Source organism: Pristiophorus japonicus, chromosome 12, assembly GCF_044704955.1.
Source record: "Pristiophorus japonicus isolate sPriJap1 chromosome 12, sPriJap1.hap1, whole genome shotgun sequence".
NCBI classification, from domain to species: Eukaryota; Metazoa; Chordata; class Chondrichthyes; family Pristiophoridae; genus Pristiophorus; species Pristiophorus japonicus.
The window spans coordinates 165,984,432-165,998,474 of NC_091988.1; the positions used below are offsets into that span (position 1 = coordinate 165,984,432).

At 43.4% G+C, this 14,043-nt stretch overlaps 1 protein-coding gene across 1 annotated transcript in view; it reads left to right on the top strand.

Annotated features, from left to right (window-relative positions):
* Positions 1-8,040, top strand: part of nsfl1c (NSFL1 (p97) cofactor (p47)) — a 32,209-nt gene extending 24,169 nt beyond the window's left edge. The window contains exons 8-9 of the mRNA XM_070896105.1: positions 4,174-4,341; positions 7,411-8,040. Of these exons, the coding sequence (XP_070752206.1) occupies positions 4,174-4,341; positions 7,411-7,573 (331 nt within the window). The 3' untranslated portion in view covers positions 7,574-8,040. The remainder of the gene's footprint in view (positions 1-4,173; positions 4,342-7,410) is intronic.
* The last annotated feature ends 6,003 nt before the right edge of the window (positions 8,041-14,043 follow it).

Sequence of the window (14,043 nt, forward strand, 5' to 3'; positions counted from 1 at the left end):
TACATGTCCTATTGGAACAGCTCGTTATTGGCTGGGCTTGCTTTCTTCTGCAAGGGGGTAGGGAAAGCCAATTCCAGCAGTACCATACTCCTGACAAAATGTCTAGAACATGAACTCCTCATTACCAACATGCTGTTCTGCCAGAGGGACAAATACAAGGCATCGTGGCAACACCCTCGCTCCAAACACTGGCACCTGCTTGACGATGTCATCGTCCGAGCCAGGGATCGCAAGGATGTGCGCATCACTCGCGCTATGACAGGAGCTGATGACTGCTGGACGGACCACCGTCTAATCCGATCCATCATCAACATTAACATTGCCCCAAAGCAGAGGGGACAACAGAAGCAGTTCCGCAAAAAAGTTAATGTCGGGGCACTTAGAGACCCAGCTAAGAGAGCCCTATACAGCCAGCACCTCACAGCCAATCTGGCGTGCCTTGATGACCCTAAGATGCTGAATTCCCATAGCGTTTGGTCTGCCCTCCAGGCCTCTATAACCAGTGCCTGTGAAGAGACACTTGGTCACTCAACCAGAAAACATCAGGACTGGTTTGATGAAAATGATCAGGAGATCGAAGAACTAATAGATCGCAAGCCAAAGCATTTCTGAGCCTCAACCAACAGCCCAACTCGGGAGCTGCAAAACCAAATTACAGACTGCTCAAGGCTCAGGTCCAACAAAAAACTCGGGACCTAAAGAACAGATGGTGGATGGAGAAAGCACAGGAGATACAACAACTGGCCGACAGCCACGATATGCGAGGATTCTTCACTGCAGTCAAGGCCACCTATGGTCCAAACTCCCAAGGCCCCACCCCACTCCTGGCCAAGAACGGGGAAACACTCATCAAGGACACCGAGGCTGTCGGGGCCCGATGGAAGAAGCACTTTGAAGATCTCCTCAATCAAGACTCTGCCTTTGACTTGAGTGTTCTCGATTCCATCCCGCAGCATGTCACCCGCCAGCAACTCAGTGAAACTCAACGTTGCACGAGGATGGCAAAGCCATAAAACAGCTTAAGAATAACAAGACAACGGGTACGGATGGAATCCCTGCTGAGGCGCCAAAATATGGTGGAGAGGCACTGTTAGCATGGATACATGACCTCCTCTTTCATTTGGAGGGAGGAGAGCATGCAGGGAGATCTCAGAGATGCAGTGATTGTGACCATTTTTAAAAAGGGGGACAAGTCCAACTGCGGCAACTACAGGGGAATCTCCCTGCTTTCAGCCACTGGGAAAGTTGTCACTCGAGTTCTCCTCAATCTTCTTCCTGTGGCCGAGGAGCTCCTCCCGGAATCACAATGCGGATTTATTCCCCTATGGGGCACAACGGACATGATCTTTGCAGCATGCCAGTTGCAGGAAAAATGCAGTGAGCAGCACCAGCCCTTATACATGGCCATTTTCGATCTTGGAGGCCTTTGACACTGTCAACCGTGAGGGTCTATGGAACGTCCTCCGTTTTGGATACCCCCAAAAGTTTGTCAATATCCTTCGCCTGTTTCACGATGTCATGCAGGCCGTGATCCTTACCAACGGATCCATTACAGACCCAATCCATGTCCGGACCGGGGTCAAACAGGGCTGCATCATCGCCTCAACCCTCTTCTCAATCTTCCTCACCGCCATGCTCCACCTCACAATCAACAAGCTCCCCGCTGGAGTGGAATTAAACTACAGAGCCAGTGGGAAGCTGTTTAACCTACGCCACCTCCAGGCCAGGTCCAAGATCACCCCAATCTCTGTCATTAAACTGCAGTATGCGGACGATGCCTGCGTCTGTGCACTTCCAGAGGCTGAACTCCAGAATATAGTCAATGTATTCACGGAGGCATATGAAAGCATAGGCCTTACACTTAACATCCGCAAGACAAAGGTCCTTCACCAGCCTGTCACCACCGCAAAGCACTGCCCTCCAATCATCAAGATCCACGGCGCAGCCCTGGACAACGTGGACCATTTCCCTTACCTCGGAAGCCTCTTATCAACAAAGGCAGACATTGATGCGGAGATTCAGCATCGCCTCCAGTGCGCCAGCGCAGCCTTTAGCCACCTGCGGAAAAGGGTGTTTGAAGACCAGGCCCTCAAATCTACCACCAAACTCATGGTCTACAGGGCTGTAGTAATACCCGCCCTCCTGTATGGGTCTGAGGCAAGGCAACTCAAGTCGCTGGAGATATATCACCAACGACGTCTCCGCAAGATCCTGCAAATCTCCTGGGAGGACAGGCACACCAACATCAGTGTCCTCGCCCAGGCTAACATCCCCAGTATTGAAGCATTGACCACACTCGATCAGCTTCGCTGGGCAGGCCACATAGTACACATGCCAGATACGAGACTCCCTAAGCAAATGCTTTATGCGGAGCTCCTTCATGGTAAACGAGCCAAAGGAGGACAGCGGAGATGTTACAAGTACACCCTCAAAGCCTCCCTGGCAAAGTGCGACATTACCACTGACACCTGGGAGACCCTGGCCGCAGACCGTCCGATGTGGAGAAAGTCCATCTGGGAGAGCGTTGAGCTCTTTGCGTCTCGACCAAGGAGCATGAAGAGGCCAGGCACAGGCAGCGGAAGGAACGCGCGACAAACCAGCCCTACCAACCCCTTGCCCCGACGAATGTCTGTCCCACCTGTAACAGGGTCTGTATCGGACTGTTTGGCCATCAAAGAACTCACTTAGGGAGTGGAAGCAAGTCCTCCTCAATTCCAAAGGCTGCCTTTGAATGAATTAATTAATTAATTAATTTCTTCTGCAGGTCTGAAGCTGTTATTTCGAGCTGACCACAATGACGGCTCCCCTCACCATACAGCGTTGCTCCAGACTAATCTGTAGCATGTATTTACATATATGCTCTATGATATGTTCTTAAAGGTATTCATTTTGTCCTCAACTGTGCTTTTCTTGAGTACTATCACCCAGTTCATTATTTCCTTATAGTTGGCCGTGCTAAACTTGTACACTTGAGGATTGCTTTATCCCAGATCATGTCAAATTTAATCATGTTGCTGTCACCAAGGGATGCCACTATTTCTGTTCATAGTATGCTATTTGGGTCACTTGCTATTACCAGATAAAGATGCCTCCTGGAATCCCTCGTGCACTGGCACAGAAAGCAGTCAGTTATGCATTACGTGTATTAGTTGAATTCTAGACCCTTCTTGGGAATTAGCAGCTTATATTAGGTTGGTTAAAATCCCCTGTTAACATGAGCTTTCAATTTGATTATATTTATGTAATAACCTGGCCTTTTTACTTTAGTGGTCTACAGCAAACCTAGAGCTATTTTTGCTCCTATTGCACTGCATATTTTCAAACTGAATAGTTTGTTGGGAAGCACATTCTCTACCAGTGGGTATATACCTCCCAGGGATCCCTGATATATTAGTTTACTTTGTCCGTTGACCCACCTATTCTGCCCTTCCTGAACATTCTCGATCCGTGTATGTTGCATTTGTTAGATCACCGATTATTCAGGTTTCCGAGGCCCCTATCATAGCTCCAACTCCTACAACAGCCTTGAATTCAGCCACCTTGTTGGAAATGCACCTGGCATTTGTATGTATATGCTGTATGAGGTTAAGCCTATGCATCAAAACCCACCTTTTCTTGATTTTTTTTGCTAGTAACTACTACTAATTTTGTTGATGGTGGAAGACTACAATCAGGCCTTGTTTTAGAACATTTGCGATTAAAGCTTTTTAAAGCTCTATATTTTGGACCATGTTTAATAAAGTACCTTGCAGCTGGTTTTTCTTAACACCTTTTGGCTCAGATCAGCATTTGTACAGGTTGAACCTCCCGTATCCGGAACTACCCCTCGTCCAGAACCATTCCCGGCCACTGGGTGGCGCATGAGCAGAACTCTGACATGAACAAATTGAAGTCCTTCCTCACTGCCGACGCCCGCAATCGCTGGCCTGACCCTGCGATCCACCACCCCCCCAATGATCTCTGCCACACTCCCAGCCCCAAGCCAGCCAGCCCTGATATTCCTTCGCTCAGTACCATCCAATTTAACGTGACCACCCTTCGTCTAGAAAAATCCCTTATCCAGAACAGGCCAGGTCCCAAGGGTTCTGGATAACGGAGGTTCAACCTGTATTACTATAGGGGCCTTGAGTACAAATTTGGGAAATGGACCCAATTTTTGTTTCTCTTTCACAGTGCCACACCTCAGCTAGTCACTACAACAACATCTTCAGCACAACAAGCAGAAAATGAAGCAAAGGCAAGCTCTTCTGTTGATGTAAGTGACTTGCAACCGACCACCAGTATCCAGATACGGCTTGCAGATGGAGGACGTCTCGTTCAGAAGTTCAATCACACACATAGGTAAGATAATGGAAACCACTGTCATTTTCAAGACCATTCCCTAAATTTCAGAAGTGAGTTGACATTGTTAATTGTCTTAAAGCAGCCTGTGTATGATGTATTGCATTTTGTTCCCATGTCACTGAAATAGTTGCTGCATTATAATATACAAGTGCTACAAAAATGTTTACACTGGACCGATGTCCATGTTGCATGGGAAACCTTGCAACCACAAAAAATAGAGAAAATGCCGTTTTCTTTCTGCCACTCTCTTGAAAATGCTGACTGGAGTATAGTTCAAGATACCATTTTCCCTTCAGTATCTCGTCAAAGGCCCATTCCTTGGGTGTGTGCTGAATTATTATATCCTGAACATCATTTGATCCTTCCCTCACCTGAGATCCACTCCGAACACATTCTATATATATTTCTCCTCCTGTCCCTCGAGCTCTGAGGCCAATAGTAGTCCCCCTATCACCGCCACCGCCGAGATCAATTAACTTTTTTTATTAATTCATGGGATGTGGGTGTCGCTGGCAAGGCCAGCATTATTGCCCTTGAGAAGGTAGTGATGAGCCGCCGCCTTGAACCGCTGCAGTCCATGTGGTGAAGATACTCCCACAGTGCTGTTAAGAAGTTCCACGATTTTGACCCAGCAACGATTCAGAAACGGTGATCTGTTTCCAAGTCGGGGTGGTGTCGAACTTGGAGGTGGTGGGGTTTCCATGCGCCTGCTGTCTTTATCCTTCTAGGTGGTAAAGATCGCAGATTTAGGAGGTGCTGTCGAAGAAGGCTTGGTGAGTTGCTGCAGTGCATCTTGTAGAGGGTACACACTGCAGCCATGGTGCAATTGTGGTAGAGGGAGTGAATATTTAAGATGGTGGATGTGGTGCAAATCAAACGGGCTGCTTTGTCCTGGATGGTGTCGAACTTCTAGAGTGTTGTGGAAGCTGCACTCATCCAGGTAAGTGGAGAGTATTCCATTATACTCCTGACTTGTGCCTTGTAGATGGTAGAAAGCATTTGGGGAGTCTGCAGGTGAGTCATTTGCTGCAAAATACCCAGCTGCTGACCTGCTCTTGTAGCCACAGTATTTGTGTGTCTAGTCCATTTAAATTTCTGGTCAATGGTGACCCCCAGGATGTTGATTGGTGGGGGAATTTGGCGAAGGTAATGCCATTGAAAGTCATGGGGCAGTGGTTAGACTTTCTCTTGGTTGGAGATGGTTATTGCCTGGTACTTGTGTGGCGTCAATTTTACTTGCCATTTATCACCTCAAGCCTGAATGTTGTCCAGGTCTTGCTGCATGCGGGCACAGATTACTTCATCTGAGGAATTGCGAATGCAATCATCAGTGAACATCCCCCAATTCTGACTTTACGATGGAGAGAGGGTCATTTATGAAGCAGCTGAAGATGGTTGGACCTTGAATACTGCCCTGATGAACTCCTGTACCAATACCTTATATAGCAAGACTTCCCTGCTTTTATACTCCATCCCCTTTGCAATAAAGGCCAAGATACCATTGGCCTTCCTGATCACTTGCTGTACCTGCATACTATCCTTTTGTGTTTCATGCACAAGGACCCCCAGGTCCCGCTTTGCAATCTTTCTCCATTTAAATAATAACTTGCTCTTTGATTTTTTTTCTGCCAAAGTGCGTGTCCTCACATTTTCCGATATACTCTATCTGCCAAATATTTGCCCATTCACTTAGCCTGTCTATGTCCTTTTGCAGATTTTTTGTGTTCTCCTCACACATTGCTTTTCCTCCCATCTTTGTATCATCAGCAAACTCGGCTACGTTACAAGTAGAATGATGGGGTGGTAATTGGCAGGATTGGATTTGTCCTGCTTTTTGTGGCAGAACATGCCTGGGCTATTTTCCACTTTGTTGGGTAGAAGCCAGTGTTGTAGCTGTACTGGAACAGCTTGGCTAGAGGCGCAGCTAGTTCTGGAGCACAAGCTTTCAGCATTATGTCCCGAATGCTGTTGAAGCCCATAGTCTTTGCTGTATTCAGTGCACTCGGCAGTTTCTTGATATCACATGAAGCGAATCGAATTTACTGAAGACTGGCTTCTGTGATGGTGGAGACCTCAGGAGGAGGGCAAGATAGATCATCCACTCGGCACTTCTGGCTGAAGATGATTGCAAATGCTTCAGCCTTGTCTTTTGTACTCGCATGCTGGGCTCTGCCATCATTGAGGATGGGGATATATTCATGAAGCCGCCTTCTCCTGTTCGTTGTTTAATTCACGACTGGATGTGGCAGGACTGCATAGCTTTCATCTGATCTGTTCATTGTGGGATTGCATTCTATATTGCCACTGTTTAGCATGCATGTAGTCCTGTGTTGTAGCTTCACCTGGTTGACATCTCATTTTTAGATACAGCTGGTACTACTCCTGGCATGCTCTTCGACACTCCTCATTGAACCAGGGTTGGTGCCCTGGCTTGTTGGTAATGGTAGAGTGAGGAATATGCTGGGTTATGAGGTTAGAGATTGTGGTGGAATACAATTCTGCTGCTGCTGATGGCCCATAGTGCCTCATGGATGCCCACTTTTGAGCTGCTAGATCTGTTCTGAATCTATCCCATTTAGCGCGGTGGTAGTGCCACACAACATGATGGAGGGTGTCCTCAGTGTGAAGACGGGACTTTGTCTCCACAAGGATTGTGCGGTGGTCACTCCTACCAATATTCTCACGGGAAAACAACAGAAGCATGAACCCTGGCTGAATTTGTTGTTGTTTTTCTTCACCTGTGCAGCTGGAGTGCTGAAGTAGATTGCAACAAATCCCTACTGTCACCCTAGTCGAGATAAGCTGACTCAGCATAAACTAACTCACTGGATTAAATTTATTGAGCCATCAAGTCAGCGAATCCAGTGGAAGGGGAACAAGGGTTTGTCCTGATTTAGATACGATTCTGGATTTGTTGACACAGTAACAAACTGTCAGGAACAGGTTAATCATGGCGATATGCTCTCTTTGGAAATGTTCAAGAATACAATCTCTACAGAAAACCAGAGATTTGTTTTTAACACTTTTTTGAGGAAACATAATTGGTGTTTTTCTTTTTGTCTACAGTGTTCAGGATATTCGACATTTTATTATTGATGCCCGTCCGGCTTTGGCATATACTCCTTTTGTGCTGATGACCACCTTCCCTAGTAAAGAGCTGACAGATGAGAACGAGACCCTGAAAGATGCCAATCTGCTGAATGCTGTAATAGTACAGAGGCTGAAATGAATGCACTTCTCCATCAAACCTCATGTTTGTGGAGTATTTGAACTGTTCGGACTTTCCATTAGTTTAACTCACTGGTTGTGATAAATTGGAGAAAATGCTTTTAAATGAAACTGTTTACCCTTAGGGTTATTCAAGTAATAACATGTGAGCATTCAGTTACACAGCTTTAAGCGTGACTTTGTGATATAAACCCTAATTGCGTATTTCGATTTGTAATTTTTTTTGCAGTTTTTAAGTGAAAATAATTTACATTAAAGTTCAAATCCACAAATATAAGTTGATGCAACCCCACTAACTCCTATTTTCTTGTGACTGCTATTGTATTGGGGATGGGGTTGCAGCTTGATTGAAAATTGCATTCTAAAAATCAACTCAAATTTAAAACATTCTATGTTTGTGAAATGGGTCTTGTACCCAGCATTGTTCATTTTGTACACTACTGCATCGAATGAATAATCTGAGCAGAATGTTATTGAGAGTTTTATTTTCAGCCTGTGTAATGACTTTCCTTGCTGCATGATGGAACGGTTTGCAGAAGATTTTTATTAAGCACATTGTAAGTCCAAAATTCTGGATGGAACTGCTTCCTTTCTCCATCAGAAGTATCTCTAAATGAAGTTCAGTATTTGAGCTTATTTTCTCCTGTGCCTGAAATTACCTTAAATCATATCACAGAAACAAGCCGTTTGACCCATTCTGTTGGTGTTTTTCTCCATGTGACTCTAATCCCACTCTTATAATCTTTTTTTCTAAAATCCCTTTTAAAATGACTTTTCGATGCCATTTGAACAGTGGACATCCAATTCTGGATGAACAGAAATTTTCTCCACTTGAGTTTTGGGAAGACCAAAGCCATTGTTTTTGGTCCCTGCCACAAACTCCATTCCCTAGCCACTGACTCTATCTCTCTTGAGGCTGAACTAGATGTTTGCAACCTTAGTGTCATATTTGACCTTGAAATGAGCTTTGGACCACATCCGCAGCATAACTGAGACCACCTTTTGCCAGCTCCGTAACATTGCCCGTCTCTGCCCATGCCTCAGTTCATCCACTGCTAAAGCCCTCACCCATGCCTTTGTTACCTCTGGACTTGACTATTCCAACGCACTCCTGGCTGGCCTCCCACATTCTACCCTATGTAAACTAGAGGTGATCCAAAACTTGACTGCCTGTGTCCTAACTCACACCATCACCCCCTGTGCTCGCTGACCTACATTGGCTTCCGGTTAAGGAACACCTTGATTTCAAAATTTTCATTTTTATTTTCAAATCCCTCCATGGCCTCGCCCCTCCCTATCTCTGTACCATAACCCCACAGCCCTCAGAAATGCCTGTGCTCCTCTAATTCTGCCCTCTTGAGCATCCCTGATTATAATCGTTCAACCATTGGTGGCCGTGCCTGCTGTTGCCTAGGCCCCAATCTCTGGAACTCCCTGCCGAAACCTCTCTGCTCCTCTACACCTCTTTCTTCCTTGAAGACGCTCCTTAAAACATATGTCTTTGACCAAGCTTTTGGTCACCTGCATTAATTTCTACTTAGATGGCTCGGTGTCACATTTTCTATCTCATAATACTCCTGTGAAGCACCTTGGGGCGTTTCACTATGTTAAAGGTGCTATATAAATGCAAGCTGTTGTTTGTAGCATAGAATTTTATATTCTAATCACACACACTATTTTTTTCTAACTGCTTCTATCATAAATGTCTGTCCTCTTGCTAACTAGTGGGAACGATCGGAGTATCTAACCCTTCATAATCTTCAACCTCTTAGGTAGAAATTGGGCCCAGAATGGGAGCAAAAAGCATTTAATTTTTCGCCGCCTGAACTTTTTTTTAGCAGAAGAGCTATGATAATGGAGCATGTGGGTTTCTGTCTGCATGTTTCACAGTTTGGTGTTATTGCCATATAGTTGAAAACTGCCTTGATCTCTGAAGCACGTATGGCACTCCACTGCATCTGTTAATTTCTGTGACTAAAGAATGAAAACATCATTGTACTGTGATCTGTTGTGTTAAGCAGAGCGTGCTGTCTAAAACCGTTTGGCTGAAGGAGTCCATTTTATTTTGGTGCAAATAACAAAAATGGTTTACATAATGTAACTCCTTTTTAAAGTAGAATAATACCCCAAGGAACTTTACAGAAGAGTATCATAAAGCAGAGCAGCTCAGAATGGAGATGTACTTCATCTTGGGACTTTAAAGGAATTGTGGCAGAATTGATGATGCTGAGGTATTTGAGGATTTAGCAGTACTTGTTTCACTTTGATAAATTCAATGGGGTAGAGTTTCTGCTAGTAAGCGCTAGTATTTTCAGCGCAAAATAGATGAAATCGGCTGAACCAGCTCAAAAGATTGGGGGAATTTAGAAAATAAAAATCTTAATGGGGTAGAGAAGAAAAGGGATCTGGGAGTACAAATTCACAAATCACTAAACATTGTGATGCAGGTTAATAAGGTTATAACAAAAGCAAACCAAGCACTAGGGTTTATTTCTAGAGAGACAGAATTGAAATAGAGAAGTAACGTTAAACTTGTATCGAACCTTGGTTAGACCACACTTTGGAGTACTGTGTGCAGTTCCGGTTGCCATATTATAAAAAGGATACAGAGGCACTGGAGAAAGGGAAAAAGATTTACAAGGATGATACCAGAAATGCGAGGTTATACTGATCAGGAAACAGGCTGGGTTTCTTCTCTCAAAAAGAGAAGGCTGAGGGTTGACCTAATCGAAGTCTTTAAAATATGAAAGGTTTTGATAGAGTAGACACAGAGAGTGTGTTTCCACTTATGGGGAAGAACAAAACAAGAGGCCATCAATATAAGATAGTGACCAAGAAGTCCATTAGGGAATTCAGAAGAAGCTTCTTTACCCAGAGAGTGGTGAGAATGTAGAACTCGCTCAAACAGGTAGTTTAAACGAATATCATAGATGCATTTAAGGGGAAGCTAGATAAGCATACGATGGAGAAGGGAATAGAGCGTTATGCTGATAAAAGTTAGATGAGGAAGGATAGGAGGAGGCTCGGGTGGAGCATAACCATGGCACAGATTGGTTGGGTCAAATGGCCTGCTCTATATTCTATGTAATTTCAAGCATAAATCAAGGTTAACGCTGGTTTAAAAATCATTTTGCTGGATGCCTGCCCCACCCATAAAACTGGTCACGCCCCCAGATTAAAATAATGAGGATCAGTGCGTTTCCACTGATTAAGCCGTTCAAGGAGGCTCTTCAAATTGAGCTTTTGTTAAGCCCATGGGTACAAGTAGGTGTGTTTTAAAAGCTTTTAACCTATTGAAAAATATTTAATTTACTAATACACTGATGAGTGTACACCACTGAACCTAGTAAATGGTTAGTTATTTAAAATCAGGTTACTCACAGGTGGAGGACTTGAAAATGTTTTTTTTTGTGATAAACCCATTTTCAACTATTAATGAAACTGCACCAAGTTACCACTATGCAAAAAAAACTTATATTTTATTATGCTGCCCAATTGCACTGGTTCATGGAAGATTTTACATTTGTGATTATGCAAATATGTTTGGGCGGCAACTTGCATCATGTTACTTTGGGAAAACCGTGCAATTTCATGTGCAATTTGTGCCCAAACCAGAAAATCTACCCCATGTCTTAGAGGTGGAAAGTATATAAATGTATCCAACTATTAGCTGTTTGTTACAGGTACAGTAGCCTCAACTGTGAAGTAATTGTTTCATTTATGACTTTGTTTCCTCCTGTTTCTTGCGTTTGACTATCCTTTGTGAAATGTTATTCCTTATGAAAGAAAAGTGGCATTTATACAGTGCCTAATCACATCATCAGGAATCCTCCAAACCACTTTATCTCTTATGAATTCCTTTTGAAATGTAATCACCATTTTGTAGGCAAACAAGGCCACAAGATCTCTCAAACAGCAAATAAGATGAACAGCCAGTTAATTTATTTGATGATGTTTATCAGGGTGTACACTTCAGAGAAGGTTAAGACATTAAACCCTATTGAACTTGCTCCTTCTTTCGCTCATCTACAATCTACCCTACAATGGATGCTGTCCCATCCATTTAATGAGGGAATGTGTTCCATAACTACCCCTTAATTCCCCCAAAGGTAATGAGGCAGAACTCAAATATTCACCCATGGCCTGAATATTTCCTTAGTCTGGTCTCAATTGCCAGTGCTCTATTGATAATCTGGTAATCTCTGGTACATAGCCTGACATCAGGATTCCAATGAGTTATATTCATAATTTAACAGGGGTGAGGCAAGAAGAGTGTAGCAACTGGATTCTTCATTGGTCTGTTACACCAAGGGTCCCCCACACCCCCAACATCAGCAAAGGAATTAAAATCAATTCAGTGCCCTTGTTGCATTTTTGGGTTTTATACCAGATGTTCTATTCTGTTTCCGTGTCACCAGTTGAACCCAAAAGCAGACATCATATCGCCTATGTTGTGCAGTGTGCTGTTACCTTCCCAATATCTAGATAAGTGAGAGAGACACTCAGGAATTTAGTCTTCATTCAGTACAATTTACTGGAGTGTACCGTATACCACCATATACTTCTTGGCTTTGGTGGATGAATTGAATATACACTTTATTGGAGCTAGACACATACCAAGAAATGAGATAATTTCTTTCAGAAAATAACATTTTGGGATACAGTATATTAGGTAATTTGAGACATGATGTGAGTGTAGTATACTTGGGGACCAGGCGACTTTGGACTTATGGTTCCCAAAGCTCTCCTCCACAGGTTTTCCTTGTGTCTGGGTCTGTTGTAGTTTAACTGACAGAGATTGATCGCTATAATTAGTCAACAACTCCCATTATCATATCATGTGACTACCAGGATGGTAGAAGTCAAAATAGATGGACCTCTGTCTTTATTGCATCTAGCAATTCCTATGTTCCTAACATATCCTTTATTTAACTTGGTTGGAACAGGTTATTTAAAAAATATTTTATTCATTCATGGGATGTAGATGTCGCTGGCAATACCAGCATTTATTGTCCTTCCTCAATTGCCCCTGAGAAGGTGCTGGTGAGCCACCACCTTAATTTGATGAAGGTACTCTCACCGTACTGGTAGGGAGATAGTTCCAGGATTTTGAACTGGTAATGGTCAGTATTCAGTTGAAAAAAGTATATGTACAAAATTGTTATTCATAGTATATCATAAAATACAGGTGCTTCTCCTTGAGCTACCTTTCTACATTCATTGGAAGTCCCAAATCACTTACAGGAGCAGTTGTGAATTTAAATTCTATATGAAAAGATGTGAAATTGAATTCAATAAATCAAAGTTTGCAGATGATACGAAACTCGGAAATGTAGTAAACAGTGAGGTGAATTGTAACAGACTTCAGGAGGATATAGACAGACTGGTGAAATGAGCAGACGCATCGCAGATGAACTTTAACATAGCGAAGTGGGAACTGATACATTTTGTTGGGATGAATGGGGAAAGAACTAAATGGTACAATTTTAAAGGGGGTGCAGGAACAGAGAGACCTGAGGGTGTATATACACAAATTGAGAAGGCTATTAAGAAAGCATATAGGATTCTTGCTTTATTAATGCAGGAATAGATTACAAATGCAAGGAAGTTATGCGAAACCCTTATCAAACATTGCTTAGACTTCAATTTAGAGTACCACACTTTAGGAAGGATGGCCAGGCCATGGAGAGGATGCTGAAGAGATTTAATAGAATGATACCAGGGATGAGGGATTTCAGTTCTGTGGAGAAGCTGGGGTTCTCTTTAGAGCAGAAAAAGTGAAGAGATTTGATAGAGGTGTTCAAAATCATGAAGTGAATAATTCCAGTGGCAGAAGGGGTGATAACCAGAGGACACAAATTTAAGGTTTTGGAGCAAAAGAATCAGGTGACATGAGGAAACTTTTAAGAGTGAGTTGTGATCTGGAATGCACTGTAAAGGGGTGGTGGAAGCAGATTCAATAGTATTATTCAAAAGTTAATTAGAATAATATTTGAAGGGAAAAAATGCAGGGCTATGGGGAAAGAGCTGGGGAAGTGGGATTAATTGGATACCTCGACCAAAGAGCCATCACAGGCACAATGGCCGAATGGCCTCTATGCTGTATTCCATGATTCTATCCAGTAATTTGCAGACTAACAGCAGAAAATGACCATGAAAACTGCCAGGTTTTTATGCTTGAAGCCTTATGTGACTGGTTTTCAAATCCTTACATGGCCTCACCCCTCCCAACTCAGTAACCTCTTCCAGCCCTACAACCCTCAGAGATTTCTGCGTTCCTCCAATTATGGCTTCTTGTGCTTCCCATATTTTAATCACTGCACCGTTGGTGACTGTGCTTTTAGCTGCCTAGGCCCTAAACTTTGGAATTCCTTCCCTAAACCTTTCCGCCTCTATCCTCCTTTTAAGATGCTCCTTAAAATCTACCCCTTTAGCCAAGCTTTTGGTCATTTGCCCTAATAGTTCCTTATA